At 49.6% G+C, this 22,643-nt stretch overlaps 1 protein-coding gene across 6 annotated transcripts; it reads right to left on the reverse strand.

Moving 5' to 3' along the window:
• Positions 1 to 2,500: 2,500 nt before the first annotated feature.
• On the reverse strand, positions 2,501 to 7,976 carry CITED1 (Cbp/p300 interacting transactivator with Glu/Asp rich carboxy-terminal domain 1). Of its 6 annotated transcripts, none has more exons than XM_053202482.1 (4): positions 7,756 to 7,976; positions 6,026 to 6,143; positions 3,706 to 3,830; positions 2,501 to 3,106 (listed from the first exon to the last, which is right to left on the reverse strand). In XM_053202482.1, the coding sequence occupies exons 2-4, from the start codon at positions 6,036 to 6,038 to the stop codon at positions 2,579 to 2,581; spliced, it is 666 nt and encodes a 221-aa protein (XP_053058457.1). In that variant the 5' UTR covers positions 6,039 to 6,143; positions 7,756 to 7,976; the 3' UTR covers positions 2,501 to 2,578. The 6 variants fall into 6 exon arrangements, with proteins under 6 accessions (XP_053058457.1, XP_026909417.1, XP_026909420.1 ...); XM_027053616.2 differs by lacking the exon at positions 7,756 to 7,976 and adding an exon at positions 7,225 to 7,438; XM_027053619.2 differs by lacking the exon at positions 6,026 to 6,143 and having other exon boundaries at positions 7,756 to 7,931.
• Positions 7,977 to 22,643: the final 14,667 nt, after the last annotated feature.

A 22,643-nucleotide genomic window follows, 5' to 3' on the forward strand; every position in this document is an offset into this window, starting at 1 on the left:
AAGACACACTCCTCACCTGACCTTTCAGAAGGCCCCGTGTGCTCTGCCTGTTGCAAACCTCCTCTGCATTGTCTCCTCCCAAACTCATACCAGCCCTGTGACTCTACATGCTGAACTTTTTTTTTTTAATTAAAAAAATTTTTTTTAATGTTTATTTTTGGGAGAGAGAGAGAGACAGAGCATGAGCGGGGGAGGGGCAGAGGGACACACAGAATCTAAAGCAGGCTACAGGCTCCAAGCTGTCAGCAGAGAGCCCAATGTGGGGTTCCAACCCATGAACTGTGAAATCATGACCTGAACCAAAGTTGGACGCCTAACTGCCTAACTGACTGAACCACCCAGGCACCCCTACATGCTGAACTTCTTAGCCATCGCAGCCCCTCTCAGGAACCTATACCTGCACAACAGCTTTCCCCCACTCATTCTTCCCTTGGCTCACCTTAGTCTTTAATTTATTTTTGAAACAGCGTGAGCAGGGGAGGGGCAGAGAGAGGGAGACAGTATCCGAAGTGGGCTCTGTGCTGACAGCAGAGAGCCCCGTGTGGGGCTCCGACTCATAAACTGAGATCATGACCTGAGTTGATGCCTGATGCTCAACGAACTGAACCACTCAGGTGCCCCAGCCTTAGTCTTATTTAAAAAAAATTTTTTTTCAATGTTTATTTTTGGGATAGAGAGAGACAGAGCATGAACGGGGGAGGGGCAGAGAGAGAGGGAGACACAGAATCGGAAACAGGCTCCAGGCTCTGAGCCATCAGCCCAGAGCCTGACGTGGGGTTCGTACTCACAGACCACGAGATCATGACCTGGCTGAAGTCGGACGCTTAACCGACTGCGCCACCCAGGTGCCCCATACCCAACGGTTTCTAAGGGTAGATATGTCTTTGTGTAAAGGCACCGAACAAGGCCAGTGAGATTATACCATGAATAGATAAACAGCTGCTACCTCTAAGGAGAGCAGGAGGCTATCGGATTGAGGGAGAGAGTTGGTCAAAGGGTACTTTAGCCTTATGGGTAAGTAAAGTTTCTACTTTTCACAGGGAGATTATACTATGTATTTATTGCTTGTGAGATATACAAAGAAACAAATGAGGCAGTTCAATACCAGGAAGACTTCCCTAGACTTCCCAGGCAGATGGAGCTGTTTCCTTTTCTGGGATCAAATAGCATTTTCCTTGTGTTCTAGGAAATAACTGTGTTGTACTTTGTTGGTGCCTTTCTCCTTCTGGGTGGTGAACATCCCTGAAGGTAGTAACTTTAATTCATGCTCCCAGTGCCCAGCAGAGTGTGTGGCCCACAGCAGGTGCTCAGGGAGTGCTGAACCCAATGCATTGCCTCAGTCAGTGGGAAGCGCTTTGAAAGCACTTGCATGGGATAGGTCTGACCTTAGTCCTGAGAAAGATTGTTAAAATATCCAAGGAAGAACGTCTCTGGGAGTCTGAAATATGGGTAGGAGTCTCTGGGCTCTTGGACTGGATCAACATGAGGATGGGGCTGGCATCCCCAAGGCCAGGATCCAAGTCAGTTCTAGTCTTGTCATGTGGCATGCTTCTGAAGCCACTTCCTCTTCGGCAGTTAATCTAAGAGCAAGGGCTATATCCCCAAACGTTGAACTTCTCAGGCCCAGCCCTAATCTGTATCTCTAAGGTGAATGGGTCAGCCTAAAGAAACAGGCCAGGAGGCCTGGAGTTAGGAGGACATGCACACCAGTGAGTGCCCCACACTTGGAGGGAGACTTGAAGGCACCTAGAATCCCAGATTGTAATCATGGGAGTCTGCTACTTTCACAATTTTCCAGAGAAATCTTAGCTCCCAGGCCATAAAATGCTTCTTAGGCCCTATCTATTGCCCATAGGCAAGAGGGCAAAGGGGTGGCCTTAATGGGTCAAGATTGGGGCCTAGAGAGTGGGTATGGTGGCTTTTAGAGTTGTAAGGTGGGTACCATGTGGCCAGAACACTTCTGACTTGGATGTGCAAGTGGTAAGGAGACTGTGGATGGGTCTGAATTAGTCTAACATCTAAGAACGTCCCCAGCCAGCCCCTGTATTCAACCTTTTTTTTTTTTTTAAGTTTCTTTGAGAGAGGGAGAGAGCATAAAATCTGGGGAGGCAGAGAGAAGGAGAGACAGAATCTCAAGCAGGCTCCATGCCATTAGCATACAGCCCGATGCAGGGCTCGAACTCATAAACCCTGAGATCATGACCTGGGTCAAGATCAAGAGTCGGATGCTTAACCAACTGTGTCACCCAGGCACACCCCCTGTATTCAACCTTGAATAGGACAGCCTTCCTGGGGTCTTAGGACAATAAGGCTAGGTCCTTGGGCTCCTGGAGGGATAAGGGCAGTGGCAGTGGCTGGAGGCATTTGGTGAGCAGCCCCCTCTGAGCCTCCCCCTTCCTCCCAGCTATTCACCCACCACCCCACCATGAATTGCTAAAAGGAACATCTGATCACACTACAGGCCTTTAGACCTCAATGAGAAAAACTGTCAGCCAGCCCATCTGTTTGTAAGTAACTTTTATTTTTATTTACAACAGAATCGGTGGCTTCGTTCCTCCATCTTTAGGGACAGTTGGCATCAGCAGCCAGATGGAAAGTCCGCCGTGAAGTCAAACTCATTCTGCCCCAGCCACAGCTCTGGCAGCTCATTGGCCCGGTCCAGTCCCAGTTCCACCACCAGCGACATCAGCACCTCCTCATCCACTGGGTCCGAGTCGATGATAGCAGGGCTCTGGGCACCAGTAGAAGGAGAGAGTGACCCCGCCCCTCCCGCCTGAGCTGCAAAGCCCCAGTTTTGTAGGGGCCCTGCCTCCCCAGGTTGGCCCGTAGTAGCAGCAGCCATCCCATGATACTGGCTATTGAGTTTCTGCAGCTGCATACTGGCCAGCAGATGAGGGGCAGGGTGCAGGTTGAAGGGTGGGGGTTTAGTGGGAGGGGTGGCGGTAGGAGAGCCTATTGGAGATGGAGATCCTGAGGAACTAGTGGGAGCCCCACTGGCCTTGGTTCCATTCGAGGCTACCCCAGGGTAGTGCAGAATGGCCACTGCTTTGCGGTCTTTCACTCCCAGGTTAGAGTAGGTCAGAGAGCTCATCTCTTGGTTGGCATCCTAGAAGAGAAAGAAAGGCACAGCATGGTAGCCCTGTTAATGGTTCTGCCAGCGCCATTCATCAGGCTCAGAAAGCCCCTATGTGCACTTCCTTTGGGGCTAGTGGTGGGGAGGGAAGAAGCAGGCCCCATGGAAGGTTAGGCTTCCAGCTCGAATATCCTTTTACTACCATGGTTCTGAGTGCTGAGCTCAGACCCAAGTCCTCCGTGCTGGGCACCCACCATCCTAAGTGGGTTCATGGCTTTCACTCTCTCTCCCTGACTCTTCATTCACTTCACCATTTTTCTTTTCACTTCACCATTCTGAAAAGGGCATCTCATTGGCTCTCTTCTCAGCCTCACAGCAATCTTTGCAATGGAGTGGTCTTATGACCCTCTATTTCTGTTCCCTTTATCTGCCATCTTCCAACACCTCAGTGGGTTCAATTTGACCACATTTAGGCAGCAGCTATTCTCAGCCTCCCCAAAGAAATCGCTGCCGTTTCTTTCCTCTCTGCTACAGGACACTAGACACCATGCATAGGAGGGCCTATCGCCAGGCCCAGATCAGTTTGTCTTTCCATGCTTCAGGGTCTCCATCTGCAAAATGGCACCAGTTACCTCCTTTGCAGGTGAGGTGCCACCCTTGACATCAAGTGCAGGCCTCGACATGGTTGGCATTTCAGAGCCTTGGCAGAAGTTGGATAAACTGGTGGGAGATGATGCTGCCAGCTGGAACTTTTGTGCTGTATGTGAGGGAAAAGAGAGGATAAGGACACAGTCTTCGTTGACCAAGAAAGCACTAGCAAAGTCCTAAGCAGGGTAACTCCACACAGCTACAAGGCAAGGATGGCACCGGGGTTAGACCCAAGACCAGAAACCACCTGAGCACAGGGAGGAGATCAAGCTAGAACATTGGCCCGAGACAGGAAAGGTGCTTGATTTAGCCATATGCTGCCCAGGCAGCAAGCTACCCACATCACCAAGAGGGGGGGGAGGGGCACACGTTATTGTTTCCTCACACAAGTGACTTCAGGGCCTCAAGTATGTGTGTGAGGTGCACAGCTTCTGATTCTGAGGACAGGAATGTCCCTGAGCAAGTAGCACACTTTCTCAGTGGGCCACTGGTGTCCAAGGCTGGAGACCTGACACCTCCACCGGGATTGGGAAAGAGGGGAAAGAGTCAGGGCAGGGAAGACCTGGAAAGCTGGCTGCTTTGGCCCAGGGAAGGAATACGTCCCCAAAGCTAACATCATGGGGTTCCAAAGCCCTGCCTTGGGCACGGGTCTGAGAGAACCTGGGCTGATCAGGGTGGTCCGGGGATGCTAAGGCAGCCAGAGAGCAGCTAGAAATGTCTCGATTTTCTCCATGTCTCCAAGACAACCCTGGCAGCACTGGACTTTCCCAGGATATCTGCTCTGAGCCCAGCCACACCCATCTGCAGGGACTGGTGGGAATGACTCTTCCTGGAGAGAAACTGAGGCACTGAGATGCAATGGCTTTCCCATTAGGTAGCTGTGGTTCTGGGAGCAGGATCTAATACCCCTCTACCCACATGCCTCACCTGACCACTGGCCAAGTCATCATACCTGAAATGACTCAAATGGCTCCTGAAGAAATGATTTCCTAGCTCAAGTGCCAAAGGATTAAGGGGATGAGGAGGAAAAGAATGCCCCCAAACCAGAAAATAAAAAAAAATCTCTGGAAAATCTCAAGTTTTCTTCCTAGAAGCTTGTTTTTTTAATCCCTATATATTCTAGCCTTCATGATGACTTAGGTAGAATTTCCTATTTACAAATACCTCATAGCTCAAAGATTCTTCAGGACCTTAAAAAGTATCTCTAATCTTTCCAACAAGGTTTGAATTCTCCATACCTCCCTCTCTCCAGTGGTCATTAGAAATCTGTTCAGATACTTCTAGAAAGTGACCACTTACTGCCTGTCTTTATCATCACCACTTACTTATCAGGGAAGGAGGCAAGAAAAATAGAGAAAGGAAGAAGGGGGTGGGGAGAAAACATGAGAAAATCAGCTTCTGGGTTTGCCACTGCTGCTTGATTGGAGCCCTGTTTCTTCTCTGAGGCAACACGAGAATATTTCAAGCCAGCGATCACAAGACAAGGAATCTAATCCATGTCATCTTCAAGAGCCCAGTACCTTTGGTATCAAGCAATTTCATATCCAAAGAAAAAATGTCTGGGGGGGGGGGGCTTGACCATCTTTCCCCGTTCCTATCCAGCCTCCCTCCCTTATGCTGCTAGGCACCGGAACGCACCAAAAGAAAACACAACATTAACAACAACAAGAAGAAACAGGAGAGAGAAAAAAGAAGTAGGGGGTGGGGGAAGAACGAGAAAAAAAAAAGTATCTCTGTTTTGATATCAGTTCTTGGGAAGACCATTTTACCATGTCTCCCCCTTCAGGCTGGGAGCTCCCCTAGGCGGGACCCTGTTTCCATTCGGATCTGTGGCCTCCCATCACCGCCACCTCTCCACCCGCCCTGGGTCTGGGCTCAGTAGGCGCTCAGTAAGTGTTATTGAATCCGTCTGAAGAGGCAATACCATTTCGATCGGAATGCGGGCCCCTGCTTCCCCCAGTTTGTCCCCACTCTGCCACCCAGTCCATTCGAAGGCAAAACTTGGCAGCGCGGAAACGTCCCAGGCTGCTCTCCAAGCTGCGGGCTGACCACTGCGAAACCTCTGCAAGAGGCGGCTGGATAACCCGAAGCAACAAGTGCCTCTTCGCCCGCCGGTGTCGCGGGCCCCAGCCACCAGTTCCCAGTCCCGCCTCCCTCCCTTCCCTACGAATCTTCCCTCGGGCCGCCAGCCCCCTCCCGCCTCGATGGGGGTGGGGAAGGTAAAGGAAGTAGAGAGAAGGGAGAGGCAGGTAGGGGGCCGAGTCTTTGACCTGTTGGGGGACCAAAAGTTAAAATGGCACCAACCGGATGGCTCCATCTCGATTGCTATTTTCTCACTCAGGAGAAATTTAAAAATCCAAACAGTACTGCGGCTTGGCTTGGACGTGCTCTAACCAGACCAGTCAGTTTCGCCACCTGAAAACTAAAGGCCCGTTGTTTGCGGACAGCTCGGCTGCCCTCCCCGCCGCATCCCAGGTAGAGCTGCGGGAGTTGGGGGCAGCTGGGAGCATCCCTGCGCGGTGGGCGCGAGCACCCAGGCCACCAGGGCCTCGAGCGTCGGCTCCTGCAAGTGCGCTATCACGAACCGATTGTAGAGACTGGATGGGCGGGCGGGGAGAAGCGCGGGGTCTTGGGCTCCGCAGCGAGTTTGGGTCCCCGCGGTGTTTCCGCGCGCGGGGGCGCACTCGGCGCCGGCAGCCACTCCCGCGCCTCATCAACACTTACTGAGCGCCCGCTGAGTACCCGACGCGGCCGCAGGCTGAGCCTACCCCCTAGCCAAGCCGCCTGTAATCAGTGCTATAAGCCGGCTGCCAGAAGAGTGAGAGAGGCTCGGAGAGGTTCGGTAACTTGCCCAAGGTCACAGCGCTAGAAAGTGGCGGAACCGGGATTCGCAGCCAGGGCGGTCTGACTCCAAGTCCGACGCTCGGTGAGGCAGGGACTCAGTGCGCGGCCCGGCCCAGCCGCCCTCGTTTATAGGGAGAGGGGTGTGTGCGTGGGTGTGCGTGGGTGTGTGGGCGTGCGTGTGGGGGAGAGTAAAGGTCTGCTGAGCAGAAGAGGCAAGTTGCCCAAATTCGCTAACTTCCATCCCGCAATTCCGCTGAACTCGTCCCCCCAAAAGCCCCTCTCGTCTCCAGTCCCCGAAGGAAACCTGAGCTTTGTGCAGCCCCACAGCCGGAGCGTCCAGATGCGGTCTGGGCGATTAGCAAAGTCGGTGGAAGCCAAGCTGGAGAAAGCGCGGACGCGGGGAGAAAAGGTGCTGCGGTCTCCCCGAGAGAAGCGGGCGCCCGGCCCGGCTGGCGGAAGGCGGGCGCGCTGGCGAGCGAACAGGCTCGCTGGTGGGCAGGCGGCGGCCCCTCCGCCCCCAGTAGAACAGCTTTCAAACAGAAAACAAGTCCCCCAGAGGACCCCGGCCCGCCCGGCCGCCGCCCGCTCCCCACACCCGCTCCGCTGGAGTCCCTGGCCCCACCGACCAGCCCAGCGCCCTGCCCGGCGGCCCGGCTTACCTCTGCGACGCCGCCTGCCCTGGAGAGAGGGAAGCGCGGAGCCCGGTGAGCCGCGGGCGAAGCGGCGGAGCCCCCAGCCCCTGGCACGCACGCCGCCACCGCCGCCGCGAGCCGGTCGCGCTCAGTGCCACCCGATCCCGGGGCGCCTGGGTAAAGCCCGCGCCGCCGCGCCGCCGCCGCACCGCACAGTGCCGCGCCAAGGAGCCCCGGCCCGCACCCGTGCCCTCCCGCCCGCCCGCAGCTTCGGCGCCTGACTCCGGGGCGGTGGCGGTGGCGGCCTCCGCCGTCCCTTCCCGGCGCCGGGGACCCGGGTCTCAAGCCCCCATTGCCGCCCGGATAGCCCTGACGCACACGCAAACGGCAGCAGGCTGGACTCGGCTAGGAATCCCAGGAAGGACAGACCCTTTCCCCCCCCCTTTTTTTCTCCCCCCCCCCCCCAATTTCCACGTCTTTATAACCGGCTTAGGGCATTATTAGCACATGTCCTGGCTCGTGGGCGAGTTGGTGGCAAAATCTGAACTGGATACTCACTGAGGGCCAGAGCGGGTGCTGTGCCTTCCTCGGCCCTCTTCCTCCTCGCCGGGAACAACCCCTCGCAGGCAGGCTGCGGGCGGGCAGCCGGGCAGAGCGAGCCTCCTCTTGGCAGCTCAGCGGTGCCCCTTCTGCAGCTGTGCCGCTGGGAACATTTTATAGCGGCTGCTGGCGTGTGTGGCCCTTTAAAGGCGCTCAAGCTGGTGCAGTCACCGCGGATCGTGTGAAAGCGAAGGGCCGGCTGGGGAACGGAGTCCTAGCGGCCCCGCTGGTCGGACAGCGCCGGAGACCACCCGCGGTTCCCGGGGTGCAGCCGGCGGGCCCAGGCCATGGGCACCCTCAGCTTGAGCCCCAGGCCGACGCCTGCGCCTGTAAAGCTGGGGGTGGCCCGTGCCCGGGACATGGTCTCTCCCCACCGCCCTGCATGGACTTGCCCAATAAATTCCACTTAGCAATTTCGCTGAGGCTAGGGAGAGCTGTTAGTGTCTGTTTTTTGACCAAAATCTATCTGGTGGCCAGAGCGGGCTTCAGGACGTTGGGGGGGGGGGGTGTGGGGGGTGGGAAGAGAGGTAGAGAGGTATGGCCTAGGGAATGGCCGGGGAGAGGGGGACAGGGCTCGTGCTGGCCGGGCAGTATTTTAAGTTTTCTGCAGGGCTTTCTCCGAGCCTCTTTGCCCCCTCTGGGCCGCACCATCTTGTTGAAGGGCTGAGGCTGGGAGTCGCTTTCCCCTTAAAGTCCCCGGATTCCGGACAGAGCCTCATGGAGGGCCTATCCGGCAGCGGCGGCTTCCCTCGAAGGCCTGAGCGGGAGTTGGGTTCTAGGGATTCTCTCTTGTGGTTAGCCCCCGGCGGAAGGAGGCTGGCGGGATGCGATGCGGGTATATGCTTGCCTATCCGGACCGTGGGGCCAGGTGCACCTCAGGAAGCCCGCCGCAGAAAAGCCAAGAACTGGCAGCCGTGTCCGAAGAGCTTGCCCCGGAGCTTGAGGGGATCCCTTCTGCCTTCCCATGATGCCAGGTTATTTTATTACGATTATATAATCATTTCCATCTAGCAGGAATAACATTTTGTATTTAGAGCACATATTTCTCAGGTTGGGATACTATCTTACAAATGTTTAAGGGAAACATTCATGTTTCCTTCATGTTCATGTTCCTTGTGGCCAGCAAGCTCCCATCTCACCTCTTATGGGAAGGCCACGGATTTTCCCTCTACTAAACTCTCTTTTTTGGCCCCTTTCAGCAGCTGTTCATTTTACACTGTTTATAAAACATGCTCTTTTCTTAAAAAGTCCTGATGTTAAGAGAAAAGAGGCGAGGGAATGTCATGAAGTCATTTTCACTACGTATGTGTTCCATCTTCTTAATTGGATTTGAAGACCTAAAGGTCTTTTTCTTTTTTCTTTTCATTTTTTTCTTTCTTCCTTCCTTCCCTTACCTTCCACACACTTTTCCCTAAGTGCCCTGCATTTGCTCTTTGAACAAAGTTCTGTTTGTTGACGGACTAGCCGGCTTACTTACTTAAGGATGGGGAGCAAACAGAGGGACGGATCAAGGCCCTTCCTTAACACCTGGAGGAAGCGAAGGGCGTGCTCTGGACTCCAGCTAACCCCCTTCCCCAGCCCCAAAAGCTGCCTTGCGCAGCTCTGTTCCTTCCCTCTCCCTGCCTCAACATAAACCCCAGGAACGTTACACCCACACACCATTTCTCACTTTGCCCAAAGATCGTTGGGTCATGTCCACTTTGCTTCCTCTAAAAGGCGGGATCTGTCGGAACCCAGAAACCCTACAGAGTTTGCCTGTGAAATACATCCGCAAGCCATCTTGGTGTTTGCCTGAGGTGAGCGACCCCAGGGTTTGGAATTGTGTTTTGCTGATTGGACCTCCGACCTACCCTCCCCCTCCGCTCCCTCTGTGCAGCGGGTCTGGAAACAGCGGCAGCAGCGCCGCTGCAGGCTCCGGATCCGGGAGGTGTCGGATCCGCCCTCCATCTATTGGATGGCTCCCAGGCCAATTGTTAGAAAGAGGCATATGTTCATCTCGGCTTCAGGAGTGTCTCCGGAGCAGTTGCTCAACAGCCAGCCCCCTCCCCCATCCGGACCATTGAAGGGCAGAAAAAGGAGCGCCCTCCGCCACAATTCTCTGTGCCCACTTGCTGGACAGTGTCTCCCAGCTGGTGGCTTCCTGTCATCTTCGCTGTCCTTCCACCTCCTGGGGAGCAGAAAAGAGAGGGGCTTCAAGCACTCAGTGGTGGAGCACAAAAGCCACCCCTTTCCTTTTGGGGGAGATAGGAAAGGAGGTTAGTTGCAGAGGCAGGGAGAGAGCAAAGGAGACATTTGCATCTATCTGCAAATTTGCCCCCGATCACAGACTTCCCAGTCGGCTCCAGCCCAGCTCAAAGCTCTCCACCGAACTCTTATCTCCAACTTGGCAACTAGATCCCGAGCTCTGGGAAGCAAGGAGAGGACAAGGATGGTTACCCAGCAAAAACTTTCTGTGTGCCAGCATTGGCCTAGCATGTTCCCATCCATCATCTCATTTAATTCCCACGACAGCCGTGTGTGAGGTAGGGTTTACCAAAGGTGAAACCGGGACCCAGAGATACGACCAAGTTAACACAGCCAGGGGGCCGGGTGTTTGAATCTGGGTCAGGCTGACTGCAGAGTCCTTACCCTCACCCTTAACACCTCACTGCCTGCGAGGATAAGGTGGCCTTCTAGACTGGTGGTGGAGAGTACATGTTCAGGGGTCGGTCCACTTGGGTTTAAATTCCCACACTGCCATTTACTAGCTGTATGATCTTAGGCCAAGTGGTTTCATTCTTTGGGCCTCGGTTTTCCTGGCTGTTAAATGGGGATCTTAATGGTAGCAACTCTGTGGGTTTGTTGCAAGGAAAAGCTTAGCCTGGTTGGTGCCTGGTGTGTAGTTAAGTGGTCAACAAATGTTGTCATTGTGCCTTCTGAATCTTTTCCTTTTGCCTCTTAGCCCTGTCTCAGCTCATACACTTCAGGTTCAATAAAACTGACTGATTAATTTAAAAACAAGGCTGAGAGGGGATGAAGGAGGTCTATAAACTCAGGAAGGGGAGGGAGAAGAAAACAGATTTGTTCTCAAAATCCCATCCCCCAGAAGCAAAGGCTGTCTGAGCTATATGACAGGAGTAAATTAGGGACCAATAAAAGGTGACCACTTTTTAGAGGACTGCTGGAGGCCATACAGTGGTCTCCAGAAACATGATGCATATGTGTGTAGAAAATTTTAAAAGCACATCTTTGTTCATGAATGTTTGGAGGAGAATTGTTTACAATAGTGAAAAAATAAAAAGTAATCTAAATGTCCATGGTAAGGACATACCTCAATACCCTGACACCAAAAAATTAAAAATTAAAAATCCTGATTTCTGAAACTCTTTTATTCATGGGAAAATGTTCATAACAAAATATTAAATAAAAAAATGCTGGGTACAAAGTTGCATAAATATGATGCCAAGCTGCAAAGAACACAAAGAGTAGAAAATTAAATACTATGTTTCCAACCATGTATGAATATGGGTAATGAAGCAATGGTCAGGAAAACACCAAACCAACAACAGGGTCAGTAGGGTGGTAGGATTATGGCTGGTCTTTTCTCTTTTTTCCATGTTATGCAATATGATGATTTTTTATATTAAATATGAATTTATAGTTAATGAACTGCATAAATGGTATGCTCCCACTTTTGTTAAAATTATATGTGCATAGGGGCGCCTAGGTGACTCAGTCAGTTAAGTGGTCAAGCATCCAACTTCGGCTCAGGTCATGATCTCGCAGTCTGTTGAGTTCGAGCCCCGAGCTCTGTGCTGTTAGTGCAGAGTCCACTTTGGATCCTCTGTCTCCCTCTCTCTCTGCTTCTCTGCTGCTTGTTCTCTCTCTTTCAAAAATAAATAAGCATTAAAAAATTTTATGTGCATAAAAAAATTGGAAGTAGATACACCAAAATGTTAATGGACATTATGACTGAGTAATGGAATATGGGTGATATGTTTCTTTTCCTTTTTAAAATTTTTCTGCAATGATGATTATGTTATTTTCTTACAATTAAAACAGATTCATAATTTGAAAATTGCATAATCAGTACAATCCCACTATGTTAACAGTATGTATGTTAGTTGAAAGAAATGGGAAGGAAATATATTAAAATATTAACAGTTTTTATATTAGTGGTAAAGGATTATGGGTAATTTCCATCTTTTCTTGATTTTTCTGTAGTACAATTTTATTACTTTTATATTTTCAATAAAGTGATACCTAACGAATGGTATAGACAGTAGGATCCCACATTTGTTAAAAATATATGTGCTTTGGGGCGCCTGGGTGGCGCAGTCGGTTAAGCATTCGACTTCAGCCAGGTCACGATCTCGCAGTCAGTGAGTTAGAGCCCCGCGTCAGGCTCTGGGCTGATGGCTCAGAGCCTGGAGCCTGTTTCCGATTCTGTGTCTCCCTCTCTCTCTGCCCCTCCCCTGTTCATGCTCTGTCTCTCTCTGTCCCAAAAATAAATAAAAAACGTTGAAAAAAAATTTTATAAAAAAATATATGTGCTTAGAATAAATAATAGACTACTCTAAAATGTTATCTCTGGGTGGTGTGGTTATGGGTGATTTTTGTTTTCTCCTTTGTATATTACGTCTTCATTTTCCAATTTTGTTACAGTCATCACGTATTATCTTTTAATTATGAAAAACATAAAAGGCAGTTCAGTGCTGAATCCTTTATGGAAATGAAGGGCGTGTCTGGGATTTATTTAAAAATATTCCAGTGGGGCTGGGAGTAAGGTGGGTGGGGATCTAAATAAAATAAGATGATAATCGTTGAAGATGGTGCATGGACCTTCCCTGCAATGTTTACTTGTGTATGTTTGAAAAGTTCCATCAATATATTTTTAAACATGTATTTATTTATTTTGAGAGAGACTGTGAGTGGGAGACAGACAGAGAGAGAGAGAGAGAGAGAGAATTCCAGGCAGACTCTGCACTGTTTGCAAAGAGTGCAGTGCAGGGCTTGAACTCATGAACCGTGAGATTACGACCTGAGCTGGAAATCAAGAGGTGCCCCTCCATCGGTATTTTTTACAAAAGCATTTTCACATACATTAGCTCTTTGAACCTTATGCCAGCTCTGTGGAATCACTTGCCGTGTGTCACACAACTGGGAAGTGAGAGTGGGCTTGACCTGGGGCCCCTCATTCCGAGCCTAGGTCTTGTCGCTGCATCCCAGTTGCTTCTTCTTTTTCATAATGAAAAATAATTAGCATTTTGTCTGGTTCTCTAAATGTCATAATTGTTCCCTGCACAGAATTTGGAAATAACAGAAAAACACTGGGAGGAAAACATAATAACCTAACCACATCATAGTTAACCCTTTGGTGTCTGGCCATGCAGACTCTATCTCTGTTGCCTCCTTACTCCAGAGGTGATGAGTGGGGCCAACATCTTCACAGTAAGAGTGGTGAGTTATTCACTCCAATGGGCTAGTGAGTGAATGTGGGCCCTTCAGGTGTGGGGTCTCAGGAAATGCTGAGTCCTTGCCACTCCCCTCCTATTCTTCTCTCCTGCCCCCTTCAGATTCTGCAGTCTGGGTGCAGTTCTTTCCTATGTCCTTCTTCCCCCATACAATCTCAAGAAGTAGAAGTCCAGTTGGAGAAGTCTGGGTGGCTCTTCTCCCCTTACTCCATCTGGAACCCCTATCCAGGAGCTCCCACAGGACCCTGATAGTCTGCAACCACACTGCATGCCATTGTGACTCCATTTCCCCATCTGGAAGATGCTAGTGAGAATAGCAGACTGGTCGGCCTCTGCCAGGGAGTGATGAGCTAACGTCTGTAGCGCTTTCCAGCCCCTCAGAGCAAGGTGCTGGGAGCCTCCCCAGCTCTGCTCGCCTTTCTGCCTGCATGCCTGCCTGCCTGCCGCTGCCAGCCTGAGTGAGTGCCTGGGCCTGGCCGCCCCTTGGAGGGAGTGGCCACATTCCTCTGCCCCAGGCCAGCGGGCTTGGACAGGCACTAACTTCTGCTCCTGTGTTACAAGAAAGGAAGAGGAGGAGGACTGAAGAGAAGAGAAGATGAAGAAGAAGAGGAACAAAATTAGTAATGGGGAAACGGCTTTGAGAAACCTAAAACTGAGAACAGCAGAGAGATAACAGGACGTCCGTGGGCACTCCAATCAGCTTTGTAGGTTGTAGCCTTCGTTAGCTGTTTATATGAGCGGGGGGGGGGGGGGGGGGTGGAATTTTGAAAAGGGCCAAGAATTGGGTCCAGATGAATTGATTCCCTACTTGATTTCCTGTTATTTATACATAATGGGAAAACCGCAAATATACAAACAAGTGTGGCCACCCAGCTGTCATATCCTTGGGGACTGTCTTCACAGTTCTGCACCCACTCTGGCCTTTGAGGATGTCATTTTTTTTAAAATGCATATTTGTTTTTGAGAGAGAGAGACAGAGCACAAACAGGACAGGGGTAGAGAGAGAGGGAGACACAGAATCCAAAGCAGGCTCCAGGCTCCGAGCTGTCAGCACAGAGCCTGATATGGAACTTGAACCCAGATCATGACCTGAGCTGAAGTCGGACGCTAAATTGACTAAGCCACCCAGGCGCTCCTGGGGATGTCATTCTAGTCTATACCTCTCCTAGTATTGAACTTCACAAGAACCCTAGGAAATCGACACTAACATCCCCACTTTATAGAGAATGGCATCGAGGCACAGAGAAATGAAATAAAAGCCCAGGATCACAGAGCTGGGATTCACAGCCAGGTCCAACTCACTCTTAAGACCAAAGTCTTCCCATTAGGATACCTGCCCCACTGTTATCTGTGTCTATGCTTTTCTTTCCTCTAGAATGGATCCTCTGCCACCCCCAATTGCAATAAATGATCAATGTGGGTAGCCAGGATGTATGCATGGGTCAGGTTGACGGAGAGACCCAGAGCAGGGAGCCCAGTTTAGGTGCTGTGGCAGGAAATCTCCAGGGATGAGGTTCAGGGTGCTAGAGGGCTGCAGCCTGGGAACAGCAAAGACAACTGTGAAAAACAGTACCTGTGGAAGAGCACAGGGTTCAAAGGCAGGGAGGGAGAGAGGTGCTGGTGAAGGGGAGAGAGAGAAGCAGTCAGGCCTGCCAGGCCCTGGGCTATTTGGGTGTCACCAGTGAAGCTAGAGGCCTTGGGAAGGTGTGAAGCTTTGTGGGGAAAAAGAAACCCTGCTTTAAGCATGTTTAGTTTAAGCTTGTTGGCAGAACATCCAAGTGGAAATAGTTTGCACACAGCCAGGAATATAGGACTGGAAAGGGTGTGAGGTTGTGTCAAAAAGAGCAATCGGCAGAATGACTTTCAGCCAAACCGTGGGGAACTTGCCCCTGCCTCCCTCCACTGGCACAGAGAGGGGCTCTCTCCTCAGGGGCCTGGGACACTGGTTTTTCACCACAGCTCTCCCTTCCTGTCCCCTCCATGGCCCCTCCAGCCCAGCACAATCATGGATACATGCTTCAAATCCCTAAAGGGCAGCGTGAGGGGATCTCAGTCCATAAATTCCCCCACACCAGGGAGTGACAGGGGCCTCATGTCACTTTGCTAAATACATTTTGCCTAGGCCTTAAGCATGCCAGGCCTTCCCTAGTCTCACTTCAGCTTGTAGAACACAAGCCTTTGGGGTCTTGTTTGCTCTCCCTTTTCTGCTGCCCACCACTCAGGCTAGTGGGGTCTCTTGGCTTACTTCATCCTTAAAAAGGTGAGGCCATTTTAGTCTGGCCCTGCTGCCTGCATCATCAGACTGAAAGTGCTTCCCTTACCTGAACCCTGAGGTGATGTAGTGGACCCTCGGCCCCCCAATCTCATCTTTACGCCTGGAGGATTTCCTGTAGTCCCCTCTCTTGGGCTCTGGGCCCTCCCCTCCCAACCTCCCAATCCTATTGCATCAGAGACTTCAAACTTCCACTCATCATCCATCCATGGACCTCAGTTTTGCTCCAACCAGAGCCCCCACTGCCATGGAGAAATCTCCCAGCTTGAACAACTAGCCCTATTGTCTCTCTTGGCCCTTAACTCTGGGTCTGGTGTTAGCTCAAACAAATATGACCTTGTGAATGTGGTTAGGATTCATTTTGCATGTATAACCTGGGGGCCTGAAAATATTTCCTCAGGTCCCCACAGCCACAGCCACTTGTCCTTCGGGGGGCATCGATCAGAGCTGGAGATGGATGGCGGATCAGAGTACCTCAGGGGCTTGGGGTGCAGATTCTGCTGTCAGCCATGAAGAGAGGCCCACAGGCCCAGTTACCCAAGATCTGTCTCCTGACTTGACACAGAGACAGGGCCCGTCAACTAACACACACAGTCTCCTCGTGCTGATCACAGAAAGACACCGCCTCTGGTTGGACTAATTAGAAACAGGTGCTACTCCCTCTGGGCTTCACACAACCCTCACCCCAGGGCACATGGCTTTGCAAGAGGAACGCAAGCAAGCTGAATTTCAGGTGTCCCTGTTCAGGGTACAACCCAGCACGAGAATACTTGAAGGCCCTACAAAGAGATGAGTGTACATCACCAGGGGGTTTGGGTTCCTGCAGCCCAGTGATCCTAAGAACACCGCCTCAGGGGACGTTTAGCTTTAGTCCTATTAGCTCTGACGAAAAACATCAAGGGTAAGCGCCTGGGTGGCTCAGTCGGTTAAGCGTCTGACTCCTGATTTCGGCTCAGGTTATGACCCTCACAGTTTGTGGGTCTGAACCCCGCGTCTGGCTCTTTGCTGACAGCCCAGAGCCTGCTTGGGATTCTCTGTCTCCCTCTTTCTCTGCCCCTCCCCCTGAAATAGATAAATAAACAGTGTTAAAAATTGTTTATTTATTTTTGACAGAGAGAGAGTGTGTGTGTGAGCGGGGAAGGGGCAGAGAGAGCGGGAGACACAGAATCTGAAGCAGGCTCTGGGCTGTCAGCACAAAGCCCCACATGGGGCTTGAACTCACGGACCGGGAGATCATGACCTGAGCCAGACGCCCAACTGGGTCACCCAGGTGCCCCAAAACATTAAGGGAAAAAAAAAAACATTGATGGTAATATTTTCTGAATGCTTATTAGGTGACAGACCCTCACAGTTCTTAGTGGTCCACACTTCTCTCAACGAATCCACACAACAAGCTGAGGTGTTAGGTGCGTACTATTATTACCTCATTCCTATTTTACTGGTAGGGAAATTGAGGTACTGATATATCCCATAGCTTGCTAACATTCCACACCCTGTATGTTTTGGGCTGAGGATTCAAACAAGGCAGACTGGCCCCAGACAGTCTGCTGTTGACCACTGGGCCTCACTGCCTCCTAAGTAACACCCATTGGGACCTCCCCCTTCTAGTTCATCCAAGCCTTCCCCATGCATGAACAAGGTTGATTCTCAAACCTCTCTACCCCTCATGTGAGGTTGTTGCTATTATCAATTCCTTTTAACAGATGTAGGAAGGAGGCTCAGAGAGGCAACCTAGCAAGTGAGGATGCTGGGATTGGAATCCATTACTACCTGTTTCTATCTCCCTTTCTTGCTCGCTAGCCAACCACTCCCCCTCCCCCATCCTGCCCAGTTTCTTGCCTTTCCTCAAAACTGAATGTCAGAGCTGGTGGAAATCACATCCGAACCTCTCACTGTTACAGAGGTACGAGCTAGCACTGTATAGTTACCTGGTTAGAATCTGGGGAAAAGAGAGGCTGAGGAGAAAGAAATGTATTCAATGGAGGGAGAAGGAAAGAATGAATGAGAGCGAGGGAAAGAGCAAGAGAGCGTGAGAGTGAGGGCCTGGGAAGAAAACAAGGCAAGGAAAAGAAATCAAATGAGAAAGAAAAAAAGCCCAAAGTGGGGTGAAGGCATAAGTGACCGGCCATCTGGAAGCAGCACAGAGCTTGGCGGGGACATGTGTTTGTGAAGCAGGGGAGCTAGATCGACAGGTGCGAGGGCCCAGCTGCTGCCAGACAAGAACCCTCTGCGCCCAGCGCCCTACCAGAAAGAAGGCAAGGCCCCTGTAAGAGACTCCTCCAGGGGGCTTTTGGCTGAGGGAATGGAAGGGAGCTGCCCTTCCCTGGGGGCAGGGCAGGGCCTCAGTGGGCCCAGGGGCTTGCCTCTGAAGAGCTCCTGAGGGGGGAGGTGGCTGTGGGGAGGAAAGATTCCCACAGCCTTTCTGCACTTTTCACACATTTTCTTCAAACGTCTCCCGAGTGTTACCTTTGGAGTCTCAAATACGGGTGATTCCCTACCATATTTGAATCCCAGGCTGCCTGACGCCATCTTTGCCTGGCCTGAGGGGATGAGTAAATGCTAATGCGTGCTGCCTTCAGCCGCAACCCTGTAGAGATAGGTTGGGAGGAGGAAATGGCCGCCCAGACCCGACTGCTCCTCTTCCCCTCCAACTGAAGGTATGGCCTACTGTGATGTCGAGAACATGGGTCTCTGCCATCAGATTGACCTTGATTCAAATCCCAAGGCTGTCACTTCCTAGCTGTGTGACCTTGGGCAAGTGACTTTAGCTCATCGGGCCTCAGTTTTCTCGGATGTGAAGTGGGGAAAATGAGGATACCTACCTCATGAGGCTGTGCCAGGGTTGAATGAGATAATGTCTGTGGCTGTAAACTCTCAAGTGCTGTACACATGTGAATAATTACTCTTCCCTGATCTCTGTTCCCTGCTGCTTGGGGGATAGAGTCAGCCTTCCAATCTGAGTCCAATTCCAAGCCTGACTTCACCTCCTTGGCCCTGTTTTCCTCGTCACATACGACTGTGTGGGAAGTCAGGCCTCCTGACCCACCAGGGTGGGCTCAGGGCTGGCTGTGATTCCTCTGCTGTTGTTCTTCCAGGCCACAAATATGCGCTGAACCCCAGCTTGACTCTGTTCTGGTCATCGAGGCCTCAGATAGAATGAAGGTGCCCCTTTAGCCCTCAAGGAGATCCCAGTGTAGTGGGGAAGATAGAAAAGCAGACTTTAACAAGATCAAGTGGGAGATAGGAGGAGGTGATGTCTGAGCTGAGAGCCAGTATTCACCAGGTGTTGGGGACAGTACATGCAAAGGATTGATGAGTACCAGGAGAACAGCACAGATGGGCTTGGTGAGGTCATAGGAGCCACACTGGGTGCCACGTGAAGAAATTCAGCCTTGATATTGTGCTCACTGGAAGTGACATGGGAAAATATACATGGTAGAGTGTGTTACTCATTTGAGGCTCATTGCCTCCACCTTCTCCATCCACTTTCTACCCTACCAGCAAGAAATCAAGCTGAGCGCTAAGCTTTGGGGAGAGATACCAGTCCTCTCTCCAGAGCTCAGCCAAATAAGGCACCCTGTCCTCTGTCACCCCCACCCCACTTCCCAAGCTCAGTAATGACACCTCTGTCCACCCAGTTACTCAGATCAAAAACCTTGCCTTCATCTTTTCTTTCTCTCACTTCATGTCCTACTACTCAGCAAATTCTGTTAGTTCTCTTTATTTTTTAATTTTTTTAATGTTTATTTATTTACTTTTGAGAGAGAGAGACCGAGAGAGACAGAGAGGGAGAGAGACACAGAATCTGAAGCAGGCTCCAGGCTCTGAGCTGTCAGCACAGAGCCTGATGCGGGGCTCAAACCCACGAACCACAACATCATGACCCGAGCTGAAGTCAGATGCTTAACCTACTGAGCCACCCGGGCACCCTCTAAGTATTTTATTCTTTTGGGTGTTATTGTAAATAGAATTGTTTTCTTAATTTCCTTTTCAGATTGTTCACTGATAAAGAAACACAGCTGAGTTTTGTTTGTTAACCTTGTACCCTGTAATTTTGCTGAATTTGTGTATTAGCTCTAGTAGTTTTCTTTGTTTTGCAGCATTTTTAAAAATATTTTTTTAATGTTTATTTATTTTTGAGAGAAAGCGAGCGAGCACAAGCAGAGAAAGGGCAGAGAGAGGTGGTAACAGAAGATTCGAAGCAGGCTCTGCGCTGACAGCAGAGAGCCCAACGCAGGCCTCAAACTCATGAGCCATGAGATCATGATCTGAGCCGAAGTCAGATGCTCAACTGACTGAGCCACCCGGTCAGCCCTGTTATGGCAGTGTTTTTATTTGTAAGGAAAAATGAGAAAATTCTGAATATTCAGCATTAGGGGACAGGTTAAACAAATTTTGTAGCCATCCATATAATGTGAATACTTCAAGGGATTAGATGTGCCATACTTTTTGGTATGTCTTAGATATGCCATAATAAAAGATGAACAAGGTAGTTCATTATAGATTGATATGGAAAGTTGCCCAGGGAATATAATGAAGTGAGAAAAATCAGGTTACCAAACAGTATGGTTTCATTCATATAACAGTCAAATGATCATATACGTTCCCAGCTTCACAGGGACAGGGATTATTGCCTGTTTTGTCCACAGATATGGTACATAATGTGTGCTCAATAAATATTTATGGAATAAATGACAAAAACTCTGGAAAGATACACACCAAACGCTAATCATGGTTATTGCTGAGACATAGGGTTATGAAGGAACCATTATCTATATTGTTTGAATCTTTTTACCTCAAAAGATATATTGCAGAAAATTTTCCATTAAACACACACATACACACACACACACACACACACACACACACACACACAACACTCCATTCTCTCTCTCACTAAGCAAATGATAAGAAGAAAGGCTCTGTGGGCCAAGGGAGTCTTCAGGACTCCATCTGAGGTAAACAGGCTTCTCATAGATAGCCACTTTGGAACAGGGCTTCAGGAAGCTTATTTCTCTTGTCCTAGCAGCTAGGGTGTTCTTTTTAAAATGCAAATCTGATCAGGCCACTCTAGGTTAAAACTCTCTGGTGGCTCCCTTACCTGCAGGATCAAGTCCAGTGTCCTCCACCTGGCACAGGAGGCCCTTTATGACCTGGCTCCTGCTATTTTACTATCTCTCACTCACTAATATGGATCTCAACTTTTGATTATAGACATTTAAAAACACACACAAGCAGAGAGAATAGTATATTCAACCTCCATGTGTCCATTAAATCAACTTCAACAATTATCAACATTTTTCAAATTTTGTTTTATTTATCTCCACCCACCACTAACTGCTATACCGCATACATTTCCCCCTTTGTAGTATTTTAAAATACACCCCAGATGTATTATTTCACCTGTAAATGCTAGACTATGTTTCTTTAACAGATGAGGACTTAAATAAATATATAACTACGGTGCTCTTACCGTACTTAACAATATCATCAATAATTTCTTCTTTTAAAGTTTATTTATTTATTTTGAGATAGAGAAAGACCGAGTGGGAGGGGGGCAGAGAGAAAGGGTGAGAGATAGAATCCCCAGCAGGCTCCCCACTGTCAGCGCGCAGCCTGATGTGGGGCTTGAACTCATGAACTGCGAGATCATGACCTGAACTGATGTCAAACACTTAACTGGCTGAGCCACCCAGATGCCCCATCAATAATTTCTTTTTAACATGGCCATTATCTTTCAAAAATAAGCTTTAAGAGCTGGGGTGCCTGGGGGGCTCAGTCAGGTAAGTGTCTGACTCTTGGTTTCGGCTCAGGTCATGATCTCATGGTGAGTTCGAGCCCTGCATTGGGCTCCGTGCTGACAGTGCAGAGCCTGCTCGGGATTCTTTCCCTCTCTCTCTGCCCCTCCTCTGCTTGTTCTTTCTGTCTCTCTCTCTCTCAAAAATAAATAAACTTAAAAGATTAAAAATATCTTTATTACTGGGGCACCTGGGTGGCTCAGTCAGTTAAGAGTCCAACTCTTGTTCTCAGCTCAGGTCTTGATCTCAGGGTCGTGAGTTCAAGCTCCACATAGGGCTCTGCACTGGGTGTGAAACCTACTTTAAAAAAATCGTTATTATTGAAATATAGTTGACATACAATGTTATATTCGTTCAGGTGTATAACACGGTAATATGACAATTCTATATATTACTCAGTGCTCACAATAAGTGTAGTCACCATCTGTCAGCATACAATATTATTACAATATCACTGACAATATTCCCTATGCTGTACTCTTCATCTCTGAGACTTATTTATTTTATAACTGGAAGTATGTGTCTCTTAATCCCCTTTACCTATTTTGCCCATCCTCACCCCCTTCCCTTCTGGCAACCACCAGTTTGTTCTCTGTATCTATGAGACCATTTCTGTTTTTTTGTTTGTCTGTTTAGATCCCACATAGAAGGGAAATCATATGGTATTTGTCCTTCTCTGATTTATTTCACTCAACATAATACCTTCTGTGTCCATACAGGTTGTGGCAAATGGCAAGATCTCATTCTTTTTTTTTTGCCCGAGTAATGTTCCATTGCATGTATATATACCACATCTTTATCCATGCATTTATCAATGAACGTTTTGGGTTGCTTCCATAGCTTTGCTATTATGAATAATGCTGCAATAAACATAGGAGTGCATATATCTTTTCAAATTAGTGTTTTCATTGTCTTTGGGTAAATACCCAGAAGTGGAATTACTGGATCCTATAGTATTTCTATTTTTAATTTTTTAAATGTTTATTTATTTATTTTTGAGAGAGAGAGAGAGAGAGAGAGGAGGGGCAGAGAGGAAGCAGGCTCCACTCTGGCAGCACAGAGCCCAGCATGGGTAGGGGGGCATCTCACAAACCTTGAGATCATGACCTGAGCCGAAATCAAGAGTTGGACGCTCAACCAACTGAGTCATCCAGGAGCCTCTATTTTTAATTTTTTGAGGAGCCTGCATACTGTTTTCCACAGTGGTTGCACCAATTTACATTCCCACCAACAGTGCATGAGGATTCCCTTTTCTTTATATCTTCCCCAACACTTGTTATTTTTTGTCTTTTTGATACTGGCCATTTTGACTGTTCTGAGGTG

The sequence above is a fragment of the Acinonyx jubatus genome, chromosome X (assembly GCF_027475565.1).
Source record: "Acinonyx jubatus isolate Ajub_Pintada_27869175 chromosome X, VMU_Ajub_asm_v1.0, whole genome shotgun sequence".
NCBI lineage: Eukaryota > Metazoa > Chordata > Mammalia > Carnivora > Felidae > Acinonyx > Acinonyx jubatus.